The sequence below is a fragment of the Pleurodeles waltl genome, chromosome 1_1 (assembly GCF_031143425.1).
Source record: "Pleurodeles waltl isolate 20211129_DDA chromosome 1_1, aPleWal1.hap1.20221129, whole genome shotgun sequence".
In the NCBI taxonomy this organism is placed as follows: Eukaryota; Metazoa; Chordata; class Amphibia; order Caudata; family Salamandridae; genus Pleurodeles; species Pleurodeles waltl.
Window position 1 is genome coordinate 219,869,214 of NC_090436.1, and position 23,689 is coordinate 219,892,902.

Sequence of the window (23,689 nt, forward strand, 5' to 3'; positions counted from 1 at the left end):
TGACCTCAAAAACCTACAACATACCTTGCAACCACCATTTGCCAAGGTATCCTTCAGGCCACTGACAATCCTGCTGTTCGGTGACTGACGTGGGAAAGCTTGTGGGTGACTCCAAGGAACTCATGCATCCCCCTGGACTCTGCAGTTGGACTTCTCTTTCACCGTCCGGTAGGAACTTCACCTTCAAGAAAGTGGGCATTGCCTACCTGCACCTCCTGGACATCTCCAAGTGGTCTTGACACCGTCCCCTTCTTTTTCAGGTTCCTTTCATTCGGGATCCACTTTTGGGTTCCACCGATCTGGTCCACAGGTCGCGACAGCAGCTAGACAACCGAGGCTATCACTGACCCCAATGAGGTTTTCCGATGTAATATCACCCCTATGCACCTCGGCTCCCTGGTGTAGGTACTCCGGTCTTCTGGGTATCTATGGGTGAGGGCATTCTTCAACCTTCTTTGTTCCAACTGGTTTCCTCTGGGTCAACTGGGAAGGATCCTGAATCCATAAAAATCCAACTGCAACGGTCCGGTCTTAGACTATGGCACATCCGGCTCAATAACAAATCTGCACCCGGCCGCCTGTAGGATTACAGTTACTTACTGCTGGTATTTTCTTACTTCCCCAGACTCTGGGATCCTTACACACTTACCTTGGTTGGCCATCTCCAATCTTATGCCACTTTATTAGTGATTGGTTAGATTCCCCCATACGGCTACATGTATTTCTCTGCTATTTCTGATTGTTTCTAAGTGTGTATTGTGTATGTAGATATCTCCAAGAGGAGATATACCAATGTTAGTATAGTCTTTAGTGTTGTAAAAAAAGAAACCTTTATTTTTGCAACACCTGGTGTGGTTCTTTCTTGTGTACAGTTACTGGCTGACTAGTGTGGTACTGCAAGTGCTTTGCACTCCTCCTAGATAAGCTTTAGCTGCTCACCACAGCAATCCCAAGAGAGCTCTTGCTATCTGGACACCTAAGCACTATCACTAAGGATTGCCTAGATAAGGATAGGTTGCCCCACCATAGGTGTACACCATAAACTCAGCCTCCTACAAAATTAATCTCTGTCTGATGGCCAAAGATTTGGTAGCATTAAGTCTGCCAGGAAGGCTGGTATGTCAGCATCCTCCACATCACTCTGAAAAATGTATACGGCTTGAAAGTACTTGGCAAAGGTCTTTGCTATGTTACTGCTTTCTTTTGATTTCAGTAACCCATCTGATATTTCCGTCGCTTTATCCCACCCGGTTGAGGAATTTACCTGCTTTATTGCTCACCTCATATAGTTTCCTTTGCGTGGCTAGGAAGTGATTGCAAGCATCTCCTTTAGCTCCTGCAATTGGTGCTCCATGGTCTCTGATTTTTTTTCAAGATCTAATATTTCAGTTCAGATTCAGATCATCTCAGCCCAACTCCCTTTCTTGAGTGCTGAATCAAGGTTTATAGCTTCTCTCCTGTTTAATATATTTTCCACAGCACCAGCCACGAAACGACAAATGGAATTCAACATTATTTATCTGTCATTGCCTTGTGTTGTTTTAACAGCCAGGTGTCTTGCTTCCACACCCAGTGATGCCTAGTATCCTAAGCTTCCAGATCTGTTGCTATAGGGTCATGGTCTGAGATACCCCTGCCACGAATATCACATTATTGAATCTGAGAATATGCGGTTTCTTTTTTTTTTTTTTTTTTTGTAAACATAGTTTTATTGTAGTTTCAGTTATCCACTTAACATGCAGTCATGGTACAATACAACATATAGCAGCCATTTATGTTTCAATGCAGTGGTTCAACTCAATCCATACATTTCTGATCCCCTACAGAACTGGAATCCTAAGATCTCACCCAGTTTTCCTCCGCTTATCCACCCCAACTTCACCCTCCCCCACTTAGTGAGTCCATTGGTGTACTGCGGGAGGAGCATTGTGCGTTGGGGTTAGATACGCTTTTTCTGGTGGTCTCATCCCTCTCTTGGCCTCTCTGTGAAGAACATCTCCCTCGCATCTAGCCCTTTTTTTCCAATTCCCTTTTCCACTGGGATATCCTTGGTCCTGTCGGATTTTTTCAGGTCATTGCAATTTCCCTCTTAGTCAACACGTATGCCAGGTCCTGAAATTTGCCAGTAACTTTCGTCTTGGACGAATGTGGAAACCACCAGAGCAAGCAATGGCCTATTGTACAGGGAATCTCCTTGTCTATCGCTCTTGCCACCGACTCATTCACCGCCTCCCAGAACGCCTCTAGCATTGGGCGGTCCCCAAACATGTGCCTGAATTCTGCTCCCAGCAACCCGCACCTAGAGCATTTCGTTCCCTCTGTTCCAAAGTGCTTGTTGATCTGACCAGGAGTTAAATAAGCCTGATGCAGTACATAAAAGTTAATGAGCTTAAATCTAGCGTTTCTAGTCATTTTGAGGACCCCCTCCAGTATGTGCTCCCAGTCTTTGTCAGAAATATCGGTGCCCAGATCTCTCTCCCAAGTTAGTCTACGTTAGGTCAATGGAAGTGTCTTATCTGCCGTATCCTGCCATATAAATTTGTCACCGCTTAAACTTACCGGCCGGGTCGCTAGGTAGGTGCAAGTTGTCTGCGTTGGGTGCTCTCTCAATCCCTCCTACCAGTGTCACCGAATACTAGCCGTGAGTGAGCCGTAGAGTAGGAAATTACTCCTCGGCAAATCAAACTCCACCCTAAGGTCCTCAAATGGTATCATCGTCCCCTCCGTAAACAGTGTTCCCACCGTCTGAGTCCCAGCCTCAACCCAGGCTTGGAGCCCGTCCCAGCCACTCCGATGTGGCAAAGCCAGCAAGGACAACAGAGGAAGCTCTGGGGAGTAGGAGGTCTTTATCTTAATCTTACGTAAATAGCTTTTCCAGTATTGAATCAAAATGTTAAACTCTGGGGAGTCCTCGTTTTGCCGCCCTGGCTCCCCAACAACACCTCCATTAACCTTGTCCGCGGAGGGGTGAATGGTTTCACTATTGCCTCAAGGTCCGTTCTGCCTGCTATCCATTGTGTAAGCCATCGGAGCTGTGCTGCCAAGTAATAGGTGTAGGAAGGTGGCTCTGTATACACTATTTCAGAGTAAGAAATAGTGTGAACAGAGTTCCAGGGTTCCCCTTAGAGGAAAGATAGTGGCAAAAGTAGATAATTCTAATGCTCTATTTTGTGGTAGTGTGGTCGAGCAGTAGGCTTATCAGAGGGTAGTGTTAAGCATTTGTTGTACACACACACAGGCAATAAATGAGGAACACACACTCAAAGACTTACTCCAGGCCAATAGGTTTTTATATTGAAAAATATATTTTCTTAGTTTATTTTAAGAACCACAGGTTCAAGATTTACATCAAACACTTTAAATGTAAGGTAGTTCACTTAGATACTTAAGGAACTTTGAATGAAAACAATATCATGTACAATTTTTCTAAAAATGGCAATAAGCTATTTTCAAAGTGGACACAGTGCAAAAATCAACAGTTCCTGGGGGAGGTAAGTAAATGTTAGATTAGGAGGTAAGTAAAACACTTACAAGTCTCAGTCCTGGGACATAGGCAGCCCACCGTTGGGGGTTCAAGGCAACCCCAAGGTTACCACACCAGCAGCTCAGGTGCAGAGGTCAAAGAGGTGCCCAAAACACATAGGTGCCTATGGAGAACAGGGGTGCGCACCCAAAACACACCCTCAGCGGCACAGGGGCGGCCGGATGCAGTGTGCAAAGCAGGTGTCTGGTTTCAGGTAGGAAACAATGGAGGGACTCTAACGGTGCAGGCAGGCACAGGGGGCTTCTCGGGACAGCCACCATCTGGGCAAGGCAGAGGGTCGCCTTGGGCTCACTCCTGCGTCGAAGTTCGGTTCCTTCAGGTTCTAGGGGCTGCGGGTGCAGTGTTGGTTCCAGGCGCCTGGTCCCTTGTTACAGGCAGTCGCGGTCAGGGGGAGCCTCTGGATTCTCTCTGCAGGCGTCACTGTGGGAACCCAGGGGGGGGTCGTCTCTGGTTACTCACGGGCTCGCAGTCGCCGGGGAGTCCTCTCTGAGGTGTTGGTTTTCTGCAGGTCGAGCCGGGGGCGTCAGGTGCAGAGTGTAGAGTCTCACGCTTCCGGCGGGAAACGTTAAGTCCTTGGAAGTTGCTTCTTTGTTGCAAAGAAGTAGCTGGTTTTGAACAGGGCCGCTGTTCACGGGAGTTTCTTGGTCCTGTAGTCCAGGGCAGTCCTCTGAGGCTATAGAGGTCGCGGATCCCTGTCGGATATGTCGCTGGAGCAGGTTTTCGAAGTTGGAGACAGGCTGGTATGGCTGGGGCCAAATCAGTTGTCGTCTTCCTCCTTCTCTGCAGGCTTGTAGGTCAGCAGTCCTTCTACTACTTTCTTCAGGTTGCAGGAATCTGTTTTGCTGGGATCTGGGGAGCCCCTAAATACTGAATTTAGGGGTGTGTTTGGGTCTGGGAGGGCAGCAGCCAATGGCTTCTTTCCTTGAGGGTGGCTACACCATCTTTGTGCCTCCTCCCTGTGGGGAGGGGGCACATCCCTAACCCTTTTGGGGGAATCCTCCAAACTCAAGATGGAGGATTTCTCAAGGCAGGGGTCACCTCAGCTCAGGACACCATAGGGGCTGTCCTGACTGGTGGGTGACTCCTCCTTGTTTTTCTCATTATCTCCTCCAGCCTTGCCGTCAAAAAGTGGGGGCAGTGGCCGGAGGGGCGGGCATCTACACTAGCTGGGATGCCCTGTGGCGCTGTAACAAAAGGGGTGAGCCTTTGAGGCTCAGTGCCATGTGTTACAGTTCCTGCAGGGGGAGGTGAGAAGCACCTCCACCCAGTACAGGCTTTGTTCCTGGCCACAGTGACAAAGGCACTCTCCCTATGTGGCCAGCAACATGTCTGGTGTGTGGCAAGCTGGTAGGAACTGGTCAGCCTACACTAGAAGTCGGGTAGGTATTCAGGGGGCATCTCTAAGATGCCCTCTGGGTGTATGTTACAATAAATTGCACACAGGCATCAGTGTGCATTTATTGATCTGAGAAGTTTGATACCAAACTTCCCAGTTTTCAGTGTAGCCATTATGGAACTGTGGAGTTCGTGTTTGACAAACTCCCAGACCATATACTCTTATGGCTACCCTGCACTTACAATGTCTAAGGGTTTGCTTAGACACTGTAGGGGCATAGTGCTCATGCACATACGCCCTCACCTGTGGTATAGTGCACCCTGCCTTGGGGCTGTAAGGCCTGCTAGAGGGGTGTCTTACCTATGCCAAAGGCAGTGTGAGGTTGGCATGGCACTCTGAGGGGAGTACCATGTCGACTTAGTCATTTTCTCCCCACCAGCACACACAAGCTGTGAGGCAGTGTGCATGTGCTGAGTGAGGGGTCCCCAGGGTGGCATAAGATATGCTACAGCCCTTAGAGACCTTCCCTGGCATCAGGGCCCTTGGTACCAGGGGTACAAGTTACAAGGGACTTACCCGAGCGCCAGGGTTGAGCCAATTGTGGAAACAAAGGTACAGTTTAGGGAAAGAACACTGGTGCTGGGGCCTGGTTAGCAGGGTCCCAGCACGCTTTCAAATCATAACTTAGCATCAGCAAAGGCAAAAAGTTAGGGGGTAACCATGCCAAGGAGGCATTTCCTCACAATAGGATTCACAGTCGGGGACCGCCAAGCCCCAATCTGTGGACTGCCTCTGGAGTTTGGTCAATGCCACTCTCCTTTGTCCGCTACCCCACAGGAATGCTATGACCATTGTCTCCAGTTCCCTATAGGTTGCCCAGGGTATCCACATTGGTAAGACTGTAAAGTGATAGAATAGCCTAGGCAGGACTATCATTTTGAGAATCACTACTCTACCTGCTGCAGACAATGGCAATGTTGGCCTAAAAGCCATACTGGACCTGACGGACTGTAGTGTTCCTCCTGCGTTACCCTCGAGGATGTCCTGCGGATCGTGGTACACCGTAGCTCCCAAATAAGAAAGGCATCGGGGCTCCCATTTAACCATACCCAGTCCCAATGGGGGCACTACCGTGGGTCTTAGCGGGAACAACCTCGTTTTATCCCAGTTTACTCCCAGTCCTGAATGTCTACCGAACTGAGAAATCATCAGCTGTGCCCGAGGCAGGTCTCTATGCATATACCCCACAAAAAAATCAGCAGATCGTCGGCATATGAGGCAATTTGGAGTCTTCCCCCCCTTCCTGCCCCTACTCCCTGACCTCCCCCTTCAATGCGCACCGCAGCTGCCAGCGGCTCCATTGCCAACAGAAAGAGCGGCAGAGACAAGGGGCAGCCCTGTCTAGTGCCTCGTTCCACCGAATAGCTTTTTGATATTGACCGTCTGGTGCGCACTCTGGCTGTAGGCTTGGTATACAGTAACCTCACCCATGCAACATATTCAGGACCCAGTCCCAGCCTGGCCATTACTGCATAAAGGAACCCCCACTCTAGACTGTCAAAAGCCTTCTCTATAGCTACAGCCAACACCCCGGGTGTCATACCATCAAGACTGTGGTCCCTCATGACTGCTAACAGCCGGCATATATTATCCGCTGTGTTTCGACCCGGGACAAACCCTGCCTGATCTGGGTGTATTAGTTTTGTCATGTGTGGGATGAGCCTTGTAGCCAAGATCTTACTGAGGATCTTGTAGTCCAAATTCAACATGGATAAAGGTCTGTATGCACCACACTCCATAGGATTTTTACCAGGTTTTAGCAGTGGTACCACTATCGCCTCTCACGCTGACGTAGGTAGTACTCCACGCTCCTTGGCGACCTTATAGAGAGTCTCTAGCCTTGGAGCCAGTAGTTCTGCGTATGTAGCATAAAACTCGACTGGGAAACCATCTGTCCCTGGTGTCTTCCCCCGGCTAACGCCTTGATGGCCCCCTTGATTTCTTGCTAAGTGATGGCCCCTCCCAACTGCCCTGCTGTATCAGGTGTTAGTGGTGTGAGTTGCATCTGGGCTAAGAAAACCTCTGTGGATACCCTTTCATATTGGAGATTACATTTATATAATTGTTCATAGTAGGTTAGGAAATGTGAGTTAATTTGTTCCTGTCGATATCAGTGGTCCCCCTGTTCTGTTTTCATTTCCAGTATGGTTGAGCTTCTCTGAGTCGGTGATACCACCCATGCTAGCATCAGGCCTGCCTTGTCCCTCTCCCCGTGGGCCCTTGTAATTTAATTCCTATAATCAAAGCAGCGAAGACGTTCTACACATTCCGCTACTGTTTCTCTAAGCTCCAGCATGGTGTGTTGTATTTTTGGATTCTCTGGCCTATTCTTTTCAGCCTCCCTCAGTGACTCTAAGTAGTGTTCTACGGACCCCTACCGCTCCTGCTATGCACCTTCCTCTCATCACCACTTTAAAAGCATCCCATTCAATCAAAGGACTACTGGTTGTGGTATCATTATCCGTAAAGAATTGAGTGATGTGCTGTTTCAACTCCCCCTGATATTGTACGTCCTCTAATGACTCTGGTTTCAGTTTCCATGTGGGGATGCGGGGGAGGGGTAGGCCCCATTTCAGTGATAACAAGAGTGGGTTATGATCTGAGATAGTGTGAGCCAAGTACTCAGCATTATGTATATGTGGGAAGACATCCAGTGTGCAGAACGCATCTAGCCTGACATGTAGCTCATGTAAATAAGAGAAGTACGAGTAGCCCCTGGTGTCTGGGTGCAACCGTTGCCAAGCATCTACCAGGCCCCAATGTGACTGCCAGGATGTAAATTGCAGAGCCACTCTAATTAGCGGAGAATCATGCAAAGGGGGGTGCGAGTGGTCTATGGCGGGGTTTGCCACACAGTTAAAATCACCCCCCCCCCCCAGAACCAAAGGATGTTGCCAAGAGGCCTGATGCATGTAAAGAATTCACCTTGTTCCGAGTTTGGTGCATGGACATTAATCATTGCTAATTCCCTGCCCTCCAGTCACCCCCGAATTGCCACAAATCGCCCCTCCGGATCAGTAAGACTATCCAATAACTGGAATGGGACCCCAGCCCGTATCCATATCAAGGTCCCCCTTGCAAAGGCAGAATATGTAGTATAATATTCTTGGCCCCTCCACCGTTTCTGTATAGCTTTCCCCTCTGCTTGTGTTAAGTGCATTTCCTGGAGCATTGCAATCCGAATCCCCCTCCTCTGTAAGTATGAAAAAACCTTATACCCATATGCATGCCCCGGATATTCCACAAAAGGAATTTATATGCATCTAATGTAGCCATACCATTGTGTCATCCGTTGTTGTTCTTGCGCCCAACACTGTACCACCACCAATAAAATCCCTACCCCCTTCGCGCCGCTACTCCAGCTCCACTGTTACAAATCTCTGTGACTCACATGACCCAATAATCTTAACCCAACAATTAACTTCCCAACTCCTCATCCCCAGGACAAAAGCTTGCACAACTCTCATCCAAACCCAAACAGTTACTTCAGCTAGTCTATCGAAACTGGGGGCGGTCCTCAAGTTCTTGGAGAGGAGTATGCCACATTGGCTATCCCCAACCCCTGGACTACTAAGCTTGCGGGTGTTTGTGGGCCCAGTCCCCCTCTTACAGATTCAGCCCTCTCCAGCTGTGTTGTTCACCGCTGCAGGGGTGCGGGTCATTGCTATACTATTCTTGGTAGCCATTCCATGTCCATGCCGGATTTCCATATAAGTTCAGAGTTGTGTGGATCAGATGATGCAGTCCGACGTCCCTGGAGTCACCTCTGGACCCGACCTGTCTGATGCGTGCAGCGCTTCTGAGTCCTGATCTGATCCTGATTGTTCCAGCTCCTCATCTGCCCTTAAGTGAGAGCCAAGGTCTGATCCGCTTAGTGATGCCACTGCTTCCATTGCTTTCTGACATTCTTTCTGCATCTCTTTATTACAGGGGCTCACCAATTTGCGATTCCTGTTATGCCTGTTTCTCCTTTGACGTGGAGTTTGCGGGCCCTCCACCAGATGATCCTTCTCCGGTGTTGACTGTGAATCAATCCACTGCCACACTTCGTCAGCTGCGGTAAAGAACTGTGCCTTCTTTAGCCACCAAGTTTTGCAGGTAACAGCATCCCATATTGAAACCCCAATTGGCATAGTTTCTGTTTAGCGTCTCAAAAAGTGGCCCTCTGTTTCTGTACTTCCCGAGAGAAGTCTGGAAAGATACAGATCGTATGACTGTCTATCGTATGGTCTCCATTTTTCCTGCTTTGGTTCAGCAAATAGTCCCTGTAATCCAGCAACCGAGCTACAATCGGCCTTGGGGGAGCCTCCGGTGGCAGAGGGCGCGCTGGGATCCTATGTGCCCTCTCAATCGCAAAAAAGGGAGAGTCCATCCTCTGCCACTTCCTCTTTAAGCCAGCGCTCGAGAAACTCCACCAAATTATTATTTTCAATGCGTTCCGGTAGACCAATCACACTGATATTATTTCGCCGGGATCTATTTTCTGCGTCTTCTCCCCGCAGTTCCAGGTCTCTGATTCGCTTCTCCATCTGCTGCGTGATCTTAGTTGTGTCTCTAGCCTCTGGCAGGAGTTCTTTGACTTGTTTTTCTGTGGTGGATACCTTACCAGGCGGCGGCAGTCGTCTCTGAGTATTGTTAAATCTTTAGCCTGGGCATCAGTTTTTCCCTCCAAGGCCACAAGATGCTGTTATGGCTTGTAGTACGTCCTGAAGAGTAAGGTCTCTGGTCTTCTCTGCAAGATGGGTATTCTTGGTTCCCCGAGGACCTACTATTGCGCCCGCAGCAATACCGTCTTTCTGTTCTGTACCCTTCCTACGACCAACTTTCCCCATCTCTGGAACGCCGCTGCTATTTCTCAACGGTATTAGATGATGGATGCAACAGTCCCCCCCCTCTTTGTCTCTCCTAGTTCCTAGACTCTCCTGTTCGCAGAGGATATCTGGTTATTTTGCCTTTTATCGTGTGCTCTGTAAATTCGACCTCATGGATGTATTGGGGGGCTTTTTTAGCCCCTCACCAGTCGCGGCCTTCCCAATTCTGTGCCACTACAAGCCTGTGTCACCGCTGGGGGTTCCTTTCGCTTGGGGTTTGAAGGTGCGGTCTGTATTTGGAATCTCCCCCATTATGGTGGTGTCTCCTGTGCTGCCTTCTCTTTTCTACGAATCACCCCCTTGTTCTGCTATAGCAGAGAAATGTGAGATATCTCCTCCCTCCATGCAAGTCTCCGTTTCCTGGGTCTTATCAGGGCAGAACCCCAGCAGTTCACTCTCCAGGGCTCTGGTCACCCTCTTGGGCCCTCTGCAGTACTCACAGTTCTGGGCCGGCTGGGTAGGTCTCCTTTTGCGCCTCCATAACTGCTGCGCTTCTGCTGTCCGTTCGCTAGTGCTTCCAGGGCGGTCCCGCTCTGCTGCGCCATGATCCGGGGCCGGGGATCCTCTCTCTTTTTTCCACTGCCTCTGGAGCCCTTTGCTAAGCCGGGGCCTCCTGTCCCCAGAGGGCCGATCGTTGCCCCCCAGGGAGTCCTCCAGCCCCAGGCCTCACTCCTCACTCCTCACTGCACAAGTCCACCCACTGGCTCGCTTGGTTCGTCGCGCGCCGCTGGACCCTTTTTTCCTGTCCGCTCCGGACAAGCGTCAGCCCCCGACTCACCCCTTGCGCTCTTTTCAGTGGTCTATGTGGTGTCAGGCGATCTCAGTCTGCACCTTCCGCGACTTGGGATGCTAGCTCCTTCTCTCCAGTCGCGGCTGCCATCTTGTGCCCCTCGCGGCTCCTGGCCGCCCGGCAGTCCGGTCCGATCCCAGGGCACCGCGTGCTCCGTCTGCTCCGCAACCGGCACGGGGCCCCTCCTGCATCTCCAGCTATGTGCCGGTGGGGGCTTGGAATCCTCTGGTAATCGGGATGTACTGGGGTGGGGGATTTCAGGCGGGAGCCTCACAGAGAGACCTTCCGCCATCTGCATCTGGCCACACCCCCCCCAAGAATATGCTGTTCTTTTGAGATAAAATAATGTAGCTGTGAGAAAGCATTGATGGATCCAGATTTAAAAAAAAAAAAGAGTATTTGTAAGGAAATCCCTCCTTGGCATGGTTACACCCTAACTTTTTTCCTTTGCTGATGCTAATTTTTGATTGAAAGTGTGCTGGGACCCTGCTAACTAGGACCCCACACCAGTGTTCTTTCCCTAAACTGTACCTTTGCTTCCACAATTGGCACAGCCCTGGTACTCAGATAAGTCCATTGTAACTGGTGCCCCTGGTACCAAGGGCCCTGATGCCAGGGAAGGTCTCTAAGGGCTGCAGCATGTCTTAAGCCACACTGGGGACCCCTCACACAGCACATGCACACTGCCTCACAGCTTGTGTGTGCTGGTGGGGAGAAAAAGACTAAGTCGACATGGCATTCCCCTCAGAGTGCCATGCCAACCTCACACTGCCTGTGGCATAGGTAAGTCACCCCTCTAGCAGGCCTTACAGCACTAAGGCAAGGTGCACTATACCACAGGTGAGGGCATATGCGCATGAGCACTATGCCCCTACAGTGTCTAAGCAAAACCTTAGACATTGTAAGTGCAGGGTAGCCATAAGAATATATTGTCTGGGAGTTTGTCAAACACAAACTCCACAGTTCCATAATGGCTACAATGAAAACTGGGAAGTTTTGTATCAAACTTCTCAGCACAATAAATGCACACTGATGCCGGTGTGCAATTTATTGTAACATACCCCCAGAGGGCATCTTAGAGATGCCCCCTAAATACCAATCAGACTACTAGTGTAGGCTGACCAGTTTCTGCCAGCCTGCCACACACCAGACATGTTGCTGGCTACATGGGGAGAGTGCCTTTGCCACTCTGCGGCCAGGAACAAAGCCTGTACTGGGTGGAGGTGCTTCTCACCTCCCCCTGCAGGAACTGTAACAGCTGGCGGTGAGCCTCAAAGGCTCACCCCTTTTGTTACAGTGCCCCAGATCATCCCAGCTAGTGGAGATGCCCGCCCCTCCGGCCACTGCCCCCCCTTTTGGCGGCAAGGCTGGAGGAGATAATGAGAAAAACAAGGAGGAGTCACCCACCAGTCAGGACAGCCCCTAAGGTGTCCTGAGCTGAGGTGAGGTGACCCCTGCCTTTAGAAATCCTCCATCTTGAGTTCGGAGGATTCCCCCAAAAGGGTTAGGCATGTGCCCCCTCCCCACAGGGAGGAGTCACAAAGAGGGTGTAGCCACCCTCAAGGACAGTAGCCATTGGCTACTGCCCTCCCAGACCTAAACAAGAAGGACTGCTGACCTACAAGCCTGCAGAGAAGGAGGAAGACGACAACTGCTTTGGCCCCAGCCCTACCGCCCTGCCTAAAACTTCGAAAACCTGCAACCAGCAACGCATCAGACAGGGACCAGCGACCTCTGAAGCTTCAGACGACTGCCCTGGACTAAAGGACCAAGAAACTCCTGTGAGCAGCGGCTCTGTTCAAAACCAGCTACTTCTTTGCAACAAAGAAGCAACTTCCAAAGAATGCACGTTTCCCGCCTGAAGCGTGAGACTTCACACTCTGCACCCGACACCCCCGGCTCGAGATCCAGAGAACAAACACCACAGGGAGGACTCCCCGGCGACTGCGAGCCCGTGAGTTGCCAGAGACGACCCCCCGGAACCCCCACAGCAACGCCTGCAGAGAGAACCCGGAGGCTCCCCCTGACCGCGACTGCCTGTAACAAGGGACCAGACGCCTGGAACCAGCACTGCACCCGCAGCCCACAGGACCTGAAGGAACTGAACTTCAGCGCAGGAGTGACCCCGAGGCGACCCTTTGCCTAGCCCAGGTGGTGGCTGTCCCGCGAAGCCCCCCCTGTGCCTGCCTGCACCGCTAGAGTGACCCCCAGGTCCCTCCATTTAAATCAATTCTAAACCAGACGCCTGGTTTGCACACTGCGCCCGGCAGCCCCTGGGCCGCTGAGGGTGTGTTTTGTGTGCCTACTTGTGTCCCCTCCAGTGCTCTACAAAACCCCCCTGGTCTGACCCCCGAGGACGCAGGTACTTACCTGCTGGCAGACTGGAACCAGAGCACCACCTGTTCTCCATAGGAGAATATGTGTTTTGGGCACCTCTTTGACCTCTGCACCTGACCGGCCCTGAGCTGCTGGTGTGGTAACTTTGGGGTTGCCTTGAACCCCCAATAGTGGGCTGCCTATGCCCCAGGACTGAGACTTGTAAGTGTTTTACTTACCTCACAGACTAACCTTTACTTACCTCCCCCAGGAACTGTTGATTTTTGCACTGTGTCCACTTTGAAAATAGCTTATTGCCACTTTTACAAAGACTGTATATGATATTGCTTTTATTCAAAGTTCCTAAAGTATCTAAGTGAAGTACCTTGCATTTAAAGTGTTTACTACAAATCTTGAACCTGTGGTTCTTAAAATAAATTAAGAAAATATATTTTTCTATATAAAAACCTATTGGCCCTTGAGTAAGCCTTTGAGTGTGTGTTCCTCATTTATTGCTTGTGTGTGTACAATAAATGCTTAACACTATCCTCTGATAAGCCTACTGCTCGACCACACTACCACAAAGTAGAGCATGAGAATTATCTAATGTTGCCACTATCTTATCTCTAAGGGGAACCCTTGGAGACTGTGCACACTATTTCTTGCTTTGAAATAGTATATACAGACCCAACTTCCTACAGTATTCCTTCTTTTTTGTAAAAAAATGTTACCATCTTTTTTTTTTTTTTTTAAGCCAATACACATAGGAAAACAAACAGATTTGAAATTGAATGACTAGGCATTTAGAAGGATAATATGACTGAGAAGACTTTGGCATCCGTGAGCTAAAACACATCACCAGACTAGGTCAGTAGCAATCAAATCATCATACATTAAGACTGCAAACAGTATTGTGTGAGACTGTTGTTGTGGGTCAGTTAGCAGCTCTCACACAGCCTTAAGACAGGTGGAGTGGACAGACCCGGGGCGGGAGCCGAGGGTCGTTCATCAGTCTGGGTTACCTAAAGCATATATTCCCCTTAGGGACCCAAGACCTTGCTCCTGGGGTCTGTAATAAAGAATATATTTCTACCTGCCCATTACAAAATGTGATGTCTCACAGCCAATCTAACTATTTGGGGAATGGGACCCTTTAAACACATCCTGGCCACCCCACGTCAGAAAAGCACCAGCAGTAAGGCCACCAATCATCTCCTGGAACGGGAGATGCCAACAACATAGCCTAGGAGTACACAGGAGTAAAACATTTGTTATTTCACCATTTATACTGGCAACTTCAGACCAAAAGACCTGGATGGAAGCAGGTCCAGGCGTATGAGATCAGCAGAGTCAGTGGAGCATTGGGCACATCCAGAGGCTTGTAATGGGTCTATCTGCTGCAGGTAATGTGTGGTGTAGTACACATGGTTAACCACAGGTAAAGATATCCTCAAATCAGCCATAAGATGAGTATAAAGAACAGCATATACAGAACACCAAGTGCACAGCTCTTGCAGATAGCATTGACGCTGGCACTAACGGAAACCTTCACCATCATCAAAGATTTCACAGTGCCTCCAGCAGCATCACCCACTTACAAGCACTTTACAACAATCTCTCTGAATTCTTCAGAAACAAAATCACCTCCTTATGCAGCAACTTCATCTCTCAATTGGATCCCATCATCGTCACAACTCAACTTCCCATCAAGGGGAAAAATGATCCGTGGCCCGCCGTCACCACTGTCAAAAATCACTGCTACCCTGAAACCCATCCACTTGATGGCCCTATCTAACCTTTGCCCCACCATAGCTTCACCAAAGGCCTCCTACCAATCAGCGAAGCACTAACACCCATCCTTAACGCCTTCGACTCAGCAACATTCCTGGACATCTAGAAACATGCAACTGTGTGGCCCTGCTGAAAGAACTCTCTGCGTGCCCAGCCAAATTTTCCAACTACAGACCCATCTCTCTCCTGCCATACCCGACAAATGTCTTAAAGAGAAGCTAATCAAACAATGCCTCACCAAACTCCTCAGCAACTACCAGTTCCTTGACGCCATACAGTCTGGATTAAGGCACAACCACAGTACAGAAACAGCACGCATTGCCACCGCAGATGTCAACTACATGATCCTTGACAGTGGAGGATCAAGAAGGAGACAGATGGCTGCCGTCATTCTCCTGAACCTCTCTGCAGCGTTTAAAACTGTCTCACACCCAACCCTCATCAGGCCCCTACACAAGATCGTCATCCAAGGACTCTCTCTCTCCTGCATCTGCTCCTTCTTAACGTACAGAACACAAGATGTCAGCCTGGCACATTACTCCTCAGAAGCCCGCAAATTCTTCTGTGGAGTGCTTTAAAGTTCATCGCCAAGCCCCCCCCTCTTCAACGCATATATGATCCCTCTAGCCAACGTCATCTACGCACATGACATCAACATCCTCTCCTATGCAGACGACATGCAACTCATACTCTCCCTCTCAGACAAGATTCCCCCAACACAAGAAAAAGTTAATCGGCTGCATGATCAAGGTTGTTAACTGGATGAAAACCAGCTGTCTGAAGCTCATCCTGGACATGACAGAAGTAGTGAACTTTGGCAAGAACACATCTTGAACCCAGACCCACACCAAGCATCCATGACAGGAAACATCAAAAGCAAACTGGACATAACCACACAAATCAGCGCTGTCACCCATCCTGCTCCACACCCTGAAGATGCTGGGGAAGATCTTCAAATTGCTCCCAAGCAACACTAGAAAGACTGTCACTCATGCCCCAATCACCAGCAAACTGTACTACAGAAACACATTCTACAACAGGAATTCAGCGGCCAGAATCTTCCACACAGAACTCAGAACACACCTCATACCAGGGAGTTCCACTGCCTCCTGATACACAAACACACTAATTTCAAACATCTCACAGACACATTGGAGGCACTACACAACTTAGGTCCACCTACCTGTAGAGTCACATCTCCTTCCATCAACCACCCAGACACTTCTGCACCGCAGGACTTCAACTTGCACACATATCATACACACACTGTACCAGATCAGGAAAACTGGTGTTCTCTTACAACACTCCTAACTCCACATCAGAGCATCATCCTCTCCTTTAATTCCGCAAGAAGATGAAGACTTGGCTTTTCAACCCAACCTACCATATGCAGGGCTCGACACACACCTGCTCAGTGCCAGGATCCCTCTTAGATGGTAGTGCGTAATGCAATGCAACGCAATATAACATAAAACAACATAACATTTAACTTAACACATAAATACAACATTAGATGTGTCACAATTTGCTTTTCGTCCTAACTACAGCACAGAGACCATCCTTCTTACAGTATCTGAATATCTCAAACTCATAATGGACAATCAAGGAACTGCTGACCGTATTTTGTTGGGTTTGTTGGCAGCACTTGACACCATATCCTACTAGGGTTCTGCAAAGTCGGTCCTGGAGAGCCGGGTCCATGCCTGATTTTTAGCATATCCACATTTAGAAACCAGATGTTTCAGAAATCTACATTTTTCTAAATGTGGATATGCTAAAAATCTGGCATGGACCCGGCTCTCCAGGACTGACTTTGCAGAACCCTGTCCTACACCATCCTTATTCAGAGGTTAGGGGCATAGTGATTGGAGATTCAGGCAAGAGCACAAACACCAATGTTCTTACCAACAGGTTTCAATCAGTGAGCCTTCCTCCTTTTTCTTCGGACCAGACTGCTCTGGATGTGGGATTCTACAGGGGTCAACACTAAGCCCAACACATTTTAATATCTATATGACCCCTCTGGCAGCCCTGGTCTAGGGCTTCGTGTTCGAGGCAATGTTTATGTGGATGACAAGCAATTGATAATTTCTCTCACAAATGACCACAAAGTCAACAAACTCAGGTTCAGGCAATGTCCGATACCAGTATCAGAATGGACGAATAAAAATCATCTAAAGTTGAACTCAAACAAAATTGAATTGCTGATATTTCTGAAAAATAGAACACAGGACTGACTCCTGGTGGCAATTGGAAATCTGTCCGCCCCCTCTCGCGCTGAAGTAGCTTGGAACGCGGGTGTCAAATTTGGTAAGGTGTTAGTTTTTCTGCCTTTTAAGGCCAGGCAAACTGTGATCCTTGCCTTTATATCCTCAGGGATGGATTACTCCAATTCTCTTTACTTAGGTCTATCCAAAAACCTCCTACACCAACTTTACCTAGTACAGAATTTAGCAGTGAGATTATTAGTACATCTTCCCAGACACTGCTCTATCTCACTTAAATTGGAGGGACCTTTACAGTCTTCTGTTAATAAAGAGGATTCCGTTTAAGACACTTGCACACATTCACAGAGCGATCTATTGCTGTGGCCCACATAGCTTTCAAGAACTTTTCAAGTATACACTGGCCAGATCTCTGAGATCTGCTAATTAAGGTTCCATCCTCCCCTCAAACGTTTTGTACATTTCAGTGAGGATGGTGTTCAGCTGCAGGTGCAAAATCATGGAATCCTCTTACTCTTTGTGGAATGTCGGACTGCATACAATGTCTATTAAAAAAAAACCTTTAAACTTGATTTCTCATAAATAACTAATGTTTTCAAAGTGTCTGGTATTTGTCTATCCAGTCTGCTGTTTTCATCCTCACCTTCTGCATATTTGGAGACCCTTAAAGCTCTTGTTTGCACTCTATAAATTCAAATTTAGCCTTGAAATAACTCACCGATTTTAGTTATGCCCAGTCAGTGACAGATTATCAAACAGGAATTTCCATAGAGTAGCCTGCAGATAGTCCAGCTCATTTCGCCAGTGACCACAGTCCCTATGCATGAAACTAACTGTTTCAATAGATTTATTAAGCCTGGCAAATTTAACATCTAGTGATGTGCCCAACATACTTGCCTTGAGATGAATCCTCTCAATCGGAAGGTAGGGAGCAAGGCAGCTCGGACTTATCCGATAAATACCATTACTATACTTAGTACATTGTAACAGGCCAAAGTAAAAGGTGAATGACAGATGAATAGGTAAATGGATGATTAGGGCTGACCTAAAACCGCTCTTTGTAGGTCTATAAAATGTATTATTTTTCTTATTACATGAGGCTAAAGAGTAATGCTTCCGCTAGGCCAAACCTACAAAGACTTGCCAATGACGTTTTTACGTGCACGAGATTGACATGAAGTCAGGTACCAGCTCTTCCACCTTACACAGAGTGTGATTGAGGGCACGTTTCTATATCCCTACACCTTACTTAGTAAACTACAGACTAAACAGTGGCTAAATGTTGTTTAAGGTGGTGTTTCTGAAACAAATGTAAATAAAATGGGTACTGGTGCAAGCAAGGAAAATATCCCCTTTAACTGAGTGAGGGTAGTAAAATAAAGCTATTGTCAGGGTTAAACGGGCTCCTCAGGACTCTGTGACCCGGTACCACTGCACCTGCTGTAGCAATGGTAGCCATGTGCCTGCCGCTTGCGGGGCGCTACAGGTTTCACTTCAGGAGACCTATGCCTGAGTAGCACAACTGAACAGGTCGGAGTCGTAGCTAATGCAACTAAAGAACGCAGATCTGTTCTTAACAGCTGTAACCAAGAAAACCTTCAAATAATTCCAATTACCTGCGCGAAACCTTTATAAACTACATCGCACGTTTCCTTTCATTTAGTAATAGATGTGCAAAGGAAACATCAGCGTGTTCTGCAGATGTAGAAACGAGGATAGTTTGAAATGCATGCCAGACTCTTACCTAGGAGTAGAAACTTTCATGTCTGCACAGACTAAGGGAGGGCCGCCGGGTTGTTCACTGGCACAGGTGGAACTGTGAAGACAGAATTAAACACAAAGTTTGCTTGGGGAATCAAAGTAGCACTGTTGTCAGAGTGAGGCTTTACAAATACAGTCCTATTCAGAAGTGCACTCACGGCCCCTGTAACAGGATCATCGAGATTCCAGCTTTAACAGCGCTGAGTTTTAATGGCAGTTACACACAGCAGTGAGGCAGGGTAAAACTACCATCAGCGGTTTACACATTTGTCTCCATGGCAACCCGGCAGAGCCACAAACAGAAGGCACATTTCCTTCTTGGACTGTTGATTGTTAAACCAGCTCATGCCGCAGGAGCTTGAAGGCAGATAAATATTAATAGACCGCCCGAGCTGCAGACAACAGAATAGTTTAGGCTATTTGACAACTGGTCTGCTTTTCCCTTCTCCAGTCTTTATCACCCTACTTTACGTCCCATGTCCTTCTCACCAATCACAGACCAACACGGGGGTTGTACAATGAAAGAGGGCGCAACATGAAGCTGAGTAAAGGAGAAAAATGCGTCGAGATTTTTTAAAACACCTTTATGGCCTAAATAGAAGAGAAATAGGCAAACTTTTGCAACAAAATACTATTATGGCTTTATAACAAGTGAAACTGGGGCGTAGAGCTTCAGGTGTGAGTGTTTGCGGTGTGACATCACCCACCCTCAAATAAATGCATTATTGGCTTGTTAGTTGGGCATGGGAGCCTGGAGTAGGGTTCGCTACATCTATGTCAGTTTTTCTCGTCCTGCACCAAGAATAAAAGATAAAGCTATGACCTTTCTTGCAAAATAAGAGAGAGAGTAACAGGGATATACGTTGTAGGAAAATGCCACTGTTGGCATAGTCACCCCCCACTTTTTGACTAGTGTTGATTACAGCTTTGAATGGAATTGTGCTGAGACCCTGCTAACAAGGCCCCAGCACCAGTGCTCTTTCCTCAAAACTGTACCTTTGTTTCCACAAGTGACACAGCCCTGGCACACAGAAAAGTCCCTTGTAAAAGGTATCCCAGGTACCAAGGGCCCTGTGGCCAGGGAAGGTCCCTAAGGGCTGCAGCATGTATTATGCCACCCTCAGGGACTCCCTCACTCAGTACATGCACACTGCTTTGCAGCTTGTGTGTGCCAGTGGGGAGAAAAGAAAAATTCAACATGGCACTCCCCTCAGAGTGCTATGCCCACAAACCACTGTGCGTGGCATAGGTAAGCCACCCCTCTAGCAGCCTTACAGCCCTAAGGCAGGGTACACTATACAACAGGTGAGGGCATTGCTGCATGAGCACTATGCCCCTACAGTGTCTAAGTCAATTCTTAGACATTGTAAGTGCAGGGAGTTTGTCATTATGAACTCCACAGCATCGTAATGGCTACACTGAAAACTGGGAAGTTAGGTATCAAACTTCTCAGCACAATAAACCCACACCGATGCCAGTATGGGATTTATTGAAAAATACACACAGAGGGCATCTTACAGATGCCACCTGTATGTTAGCCCAACTGCTAGTGTAAGGCTGACCGGTCTATGCCAGCCTGCCACATCTAGACGAGTTTCTGACCACATGGGATGAGTGTCTTTGCGCACTCTGTGGTCAGAAACAGAGCCTGCACTGGGTGGAGCAGCTTCACACCTTCCCCTGCAGGAACTATAACATCTGGCGGTGAGCCTCAAAGGCTCAAGCCTGGAGTTACAGTACCCCAGGGCACTCCAGCTGGTGGAGATGCCCACCCCCCAGACAAGCCCCCACTTTTGGTGGCAAGTCCAAAGTAATAATAAGAAAAACAAGGAGTCACCCCCTCAGCAAGGACCACCACTAAGATGTCCAGAGCTGAAGTGACCCCCCCCCCGCTTTGAGAAATCCTGCATCTCACTCACCCACATGGCAGATGTTATTGCCACTAAGAAGGCCGTCTTTAATGGTGAGCAGCAGGAGAGGACAGATGTGTAAAGGTTCGGAGGAAGTACATATGAGAAACGTGAGGACAAGATTTAAGTGCCAGTGAGGCATAATAAAGGGCATAGGGGGCAACATATGTACAAGCCCTTTGAGGAATCTATTTACAATGGGAGATTTAAGGAAAGGAAGGCTGGTCAGGCAGCCAAATAAATTACGATAAGGCAGAAAGATAGCCCTTTAGAGTCCCTATGGTAGAACTCTGCTGGGCTAGAGACAGAATGAAAAGAAGAATGTCAGAAAAGAAGCAGAAAGAGGGTCAATTGAACTTTCTGTACAATAATATACAATGCGTTTACAAGGGCAGGCATATACCATCTTAGTGTAGGGACGCCTGGCTGCCAAAATAACCTTACAGACTTTGAGAGGAAAGTCAAAAGCCATCAACTGCTGCGGCTCAATCTTAACACATGAAGGCGCAGAGTTGACAGGTTTGGGTGGAGAACCTTCACCAACTGCGACAGAAGATCCCCTTGAAGGGGCAGCCTTATCGGAGCATTGATGCTAATTTTGAGTAGCTTGGGATACCAGACTGTAGGAAAATGGCTCCTTGTTGCAGTTACCCCCCCACATTCTGCCTGATATTGATGCTGACTTGACTGAGAGGTGTGCTGGGATCCTGCTAACCAGGCCCCAGCACCAGTGTTTGTTCACTAAAAATGTACGATTGTTTCCACAATTGTCCCACCTCTGGCACACAGATAAGCCCAGTGGTACCAAGGGCCCTGTAACAAGGGAAGGTTCCTAAGGGCTGCAGCATGTGTTGTGCCTCCCTAGGGGACCCCTCACCTAACACATGCACACTGTCATTGCAGATTGTGTGTGTTGGCGGGGAGAAAAAGGCAAAGTCAACATGGCATCCCCCTCAGGATGCCATGCACACAAAATACTGCCTGTGGCATAGGTAAGTCACCCCTCTAGCAGGCCTTAAAGCCTTAAGGCAGGGTGCACTATACCACCGGTGAGGGCATAGCTGCATGAGCAATAAGGCCCTACAGTGTCTAAGTCCATTCTTGTAAGTACAGTGTGGCCATATTAAGTATATTGTCTGGGAGTTTGTCAAAAACTCCACAGCTCCATAATGGCTACACTGAATACTGTGAAGTTTGCTATCAAAGCTCTCAGAATAATAAACCCCCAGATGCCAACACTGGATTTATTACAAAATGCACATAGAGGGCATCTTAGAGATGCCCCTTGTATTTTACCCAATCCTTCAGTGCAAGACTGACTGGTCTGTGCCAGCCTACCACTGAGAGATGAGTTTCTGACCTCCTGGGGTGAGAGCCTTTGTGCTCTTTGAGGCCAGAAACAAAGCCTGCACTGGATGGAGGTGCTTTACAACTCCCCCTCCAGGAACTGTAACACCTAACAGTGAGCCTCAAAGGCTTAGGCTTCTTGTTACAATGCCCCAGGGCACTCAAGCTAGTGGAGATGCCTGCCCCCGGACACAGACCCCACTTTTGGAGGCAAATCTGGGGAGATAATGAGAAAAACAAGGAGGAGCCACCCCCTCATCCAGGTCCACCCCTAAGGTGACCAGAGCTGAAGTGACTCCCTCCTTGGAGAGTCCTCCATCTTGTTATGGAGGATTTAGCCCAATAGGAATAGGGATGTGCCCCCCTCCCCAAAGGGAGGAGGCACAAGGCTGGTGTAGCCACCCTCAGGGACAGTAACCATTGGCTACTGCCCTCCAACACCCCTAAATTCAGTATCTAGGGACGACCTGAACCCAGGAAATCAGATTCCTGACAACCTAACAAGAAGGACTGCTGACCTGAAAACCCTGCAGAGAAGAAGGAGACGACAACTGCTTAGGCCCCAGCCCTACTGGCCTGTCTCCAGATTCAAAGAACCTGCAACAGCGACGCATCCAGCGGGACCAGCGACCTCTGCCGACTCAGAGGACTGCCCTGCAAACCCAAAGGACCAAGAAACTCCCATGGACAGCGGCTCTGTCCAAAGCAATAAGAAGAAACCATCTTTAAAGGGACTCTCACCTCACTCCTGAAGCGCAAGTCCCCAACACTCTGCACCCAACGCCCCCAGCCCATGTCCAGAGAAACCAACACTGCAGCGAAGACCCCCAGGTGACTCCCACGGCATGTCCAACCTTAGACGACCTCCCTGCACCCCCACGGCGATGACTGCACATAGACTCCAGAGGATCCTTCTGACCGCAACTGACAGGTAACAAAGAACTCAACGCCTGGAAGAAGCACTGCACCTGCAGCACCAACTACAGATGCAGGAGTGACCAGCAGGTGGCCCTCATCTTTGCCCAGTTGGTGGCTGGCCAGAGAAGCCCCTCTGTGCCCTGCCTGCATCGCCAGAGTGACCCCTGGGTCACTCCATTGATTTCAATCACAAACCCGATGCTTTGTTTGCACTCTGCACCTGGCTGCCCCTGTGCCGCTGAGGGTGTATTTTGTGTACCTGTTTGGGACCCCCTCCCCCCAGTGCTCTACAAAACCCCCCTAGTCTGCACCCCGAGGACACAGGTACTTACCTGCTAGCAGTCTGGAACCGTAGCAGCCCTAGTCTCCATTTCGGCCCCTATTTGACCTCTGCACCTGACTGGCCCTGTGTTGCTGGTACTGGGTGTTTGGGGTTGATGTGGACCCCCAACGGTGGGCTGCCTATGCCCCAGAGAATGAACATGTAAGTGCTTTACTTACCTGACAAACTAACCTTTACTTACCTCCCCCAGGAACTGTTGAATTTTGCACGGTGTCCAATTTTAAAATAGCGTATTGCCATTTTATGCTAAACTGTGTACATTACTGTTTTCATTCAAAGTTCTATATTTACCTATGCCAAGTACCTTAAAATATATGTACTCACTAGATAGCTGAATCTTGTGTGTAATATTTTTCTATATAAAAACCTATTGGCCTGGAGTTAAGTCATTGAATGTGTGTTCTCATTTATTGTCTGCGTGTATACAACAAATGCTTAACACTACCCTCTGATAAGCCTACTGCTCGACCCCACTAC

At 48.6% G+C, this 23,689-nt stretch overlaps 1 protein-coding gene across 6 annotated transcripts in view; it reads right to left on the reverse strand.

Annotated features, from left to right (window-relative positions):
- The window catches only part of CPLANE1 (ciliogenesis and planar polarity effector complex subunit 1), a 1,992,329-nt gene that overhangs the window by 846,917 nt on the left and 1,121,723 nt on the right, over window positions 1-23,689 (reverse strand). For all 6 annotated transcript variants that reach the window (XM_069221234.1, XM_069221235.1, XM_069221236.1 and 3 more), the window contains one exon: window positions 18,678-18,749. In XM_069221234.1, the coding sequence (XP_069077335.1) occupies window positions 18,678-18,749 (72 nt within the window). The remainder of the gene's footprint in view (window positions 1-18,677; window positions 18,750-23,689) is intronic.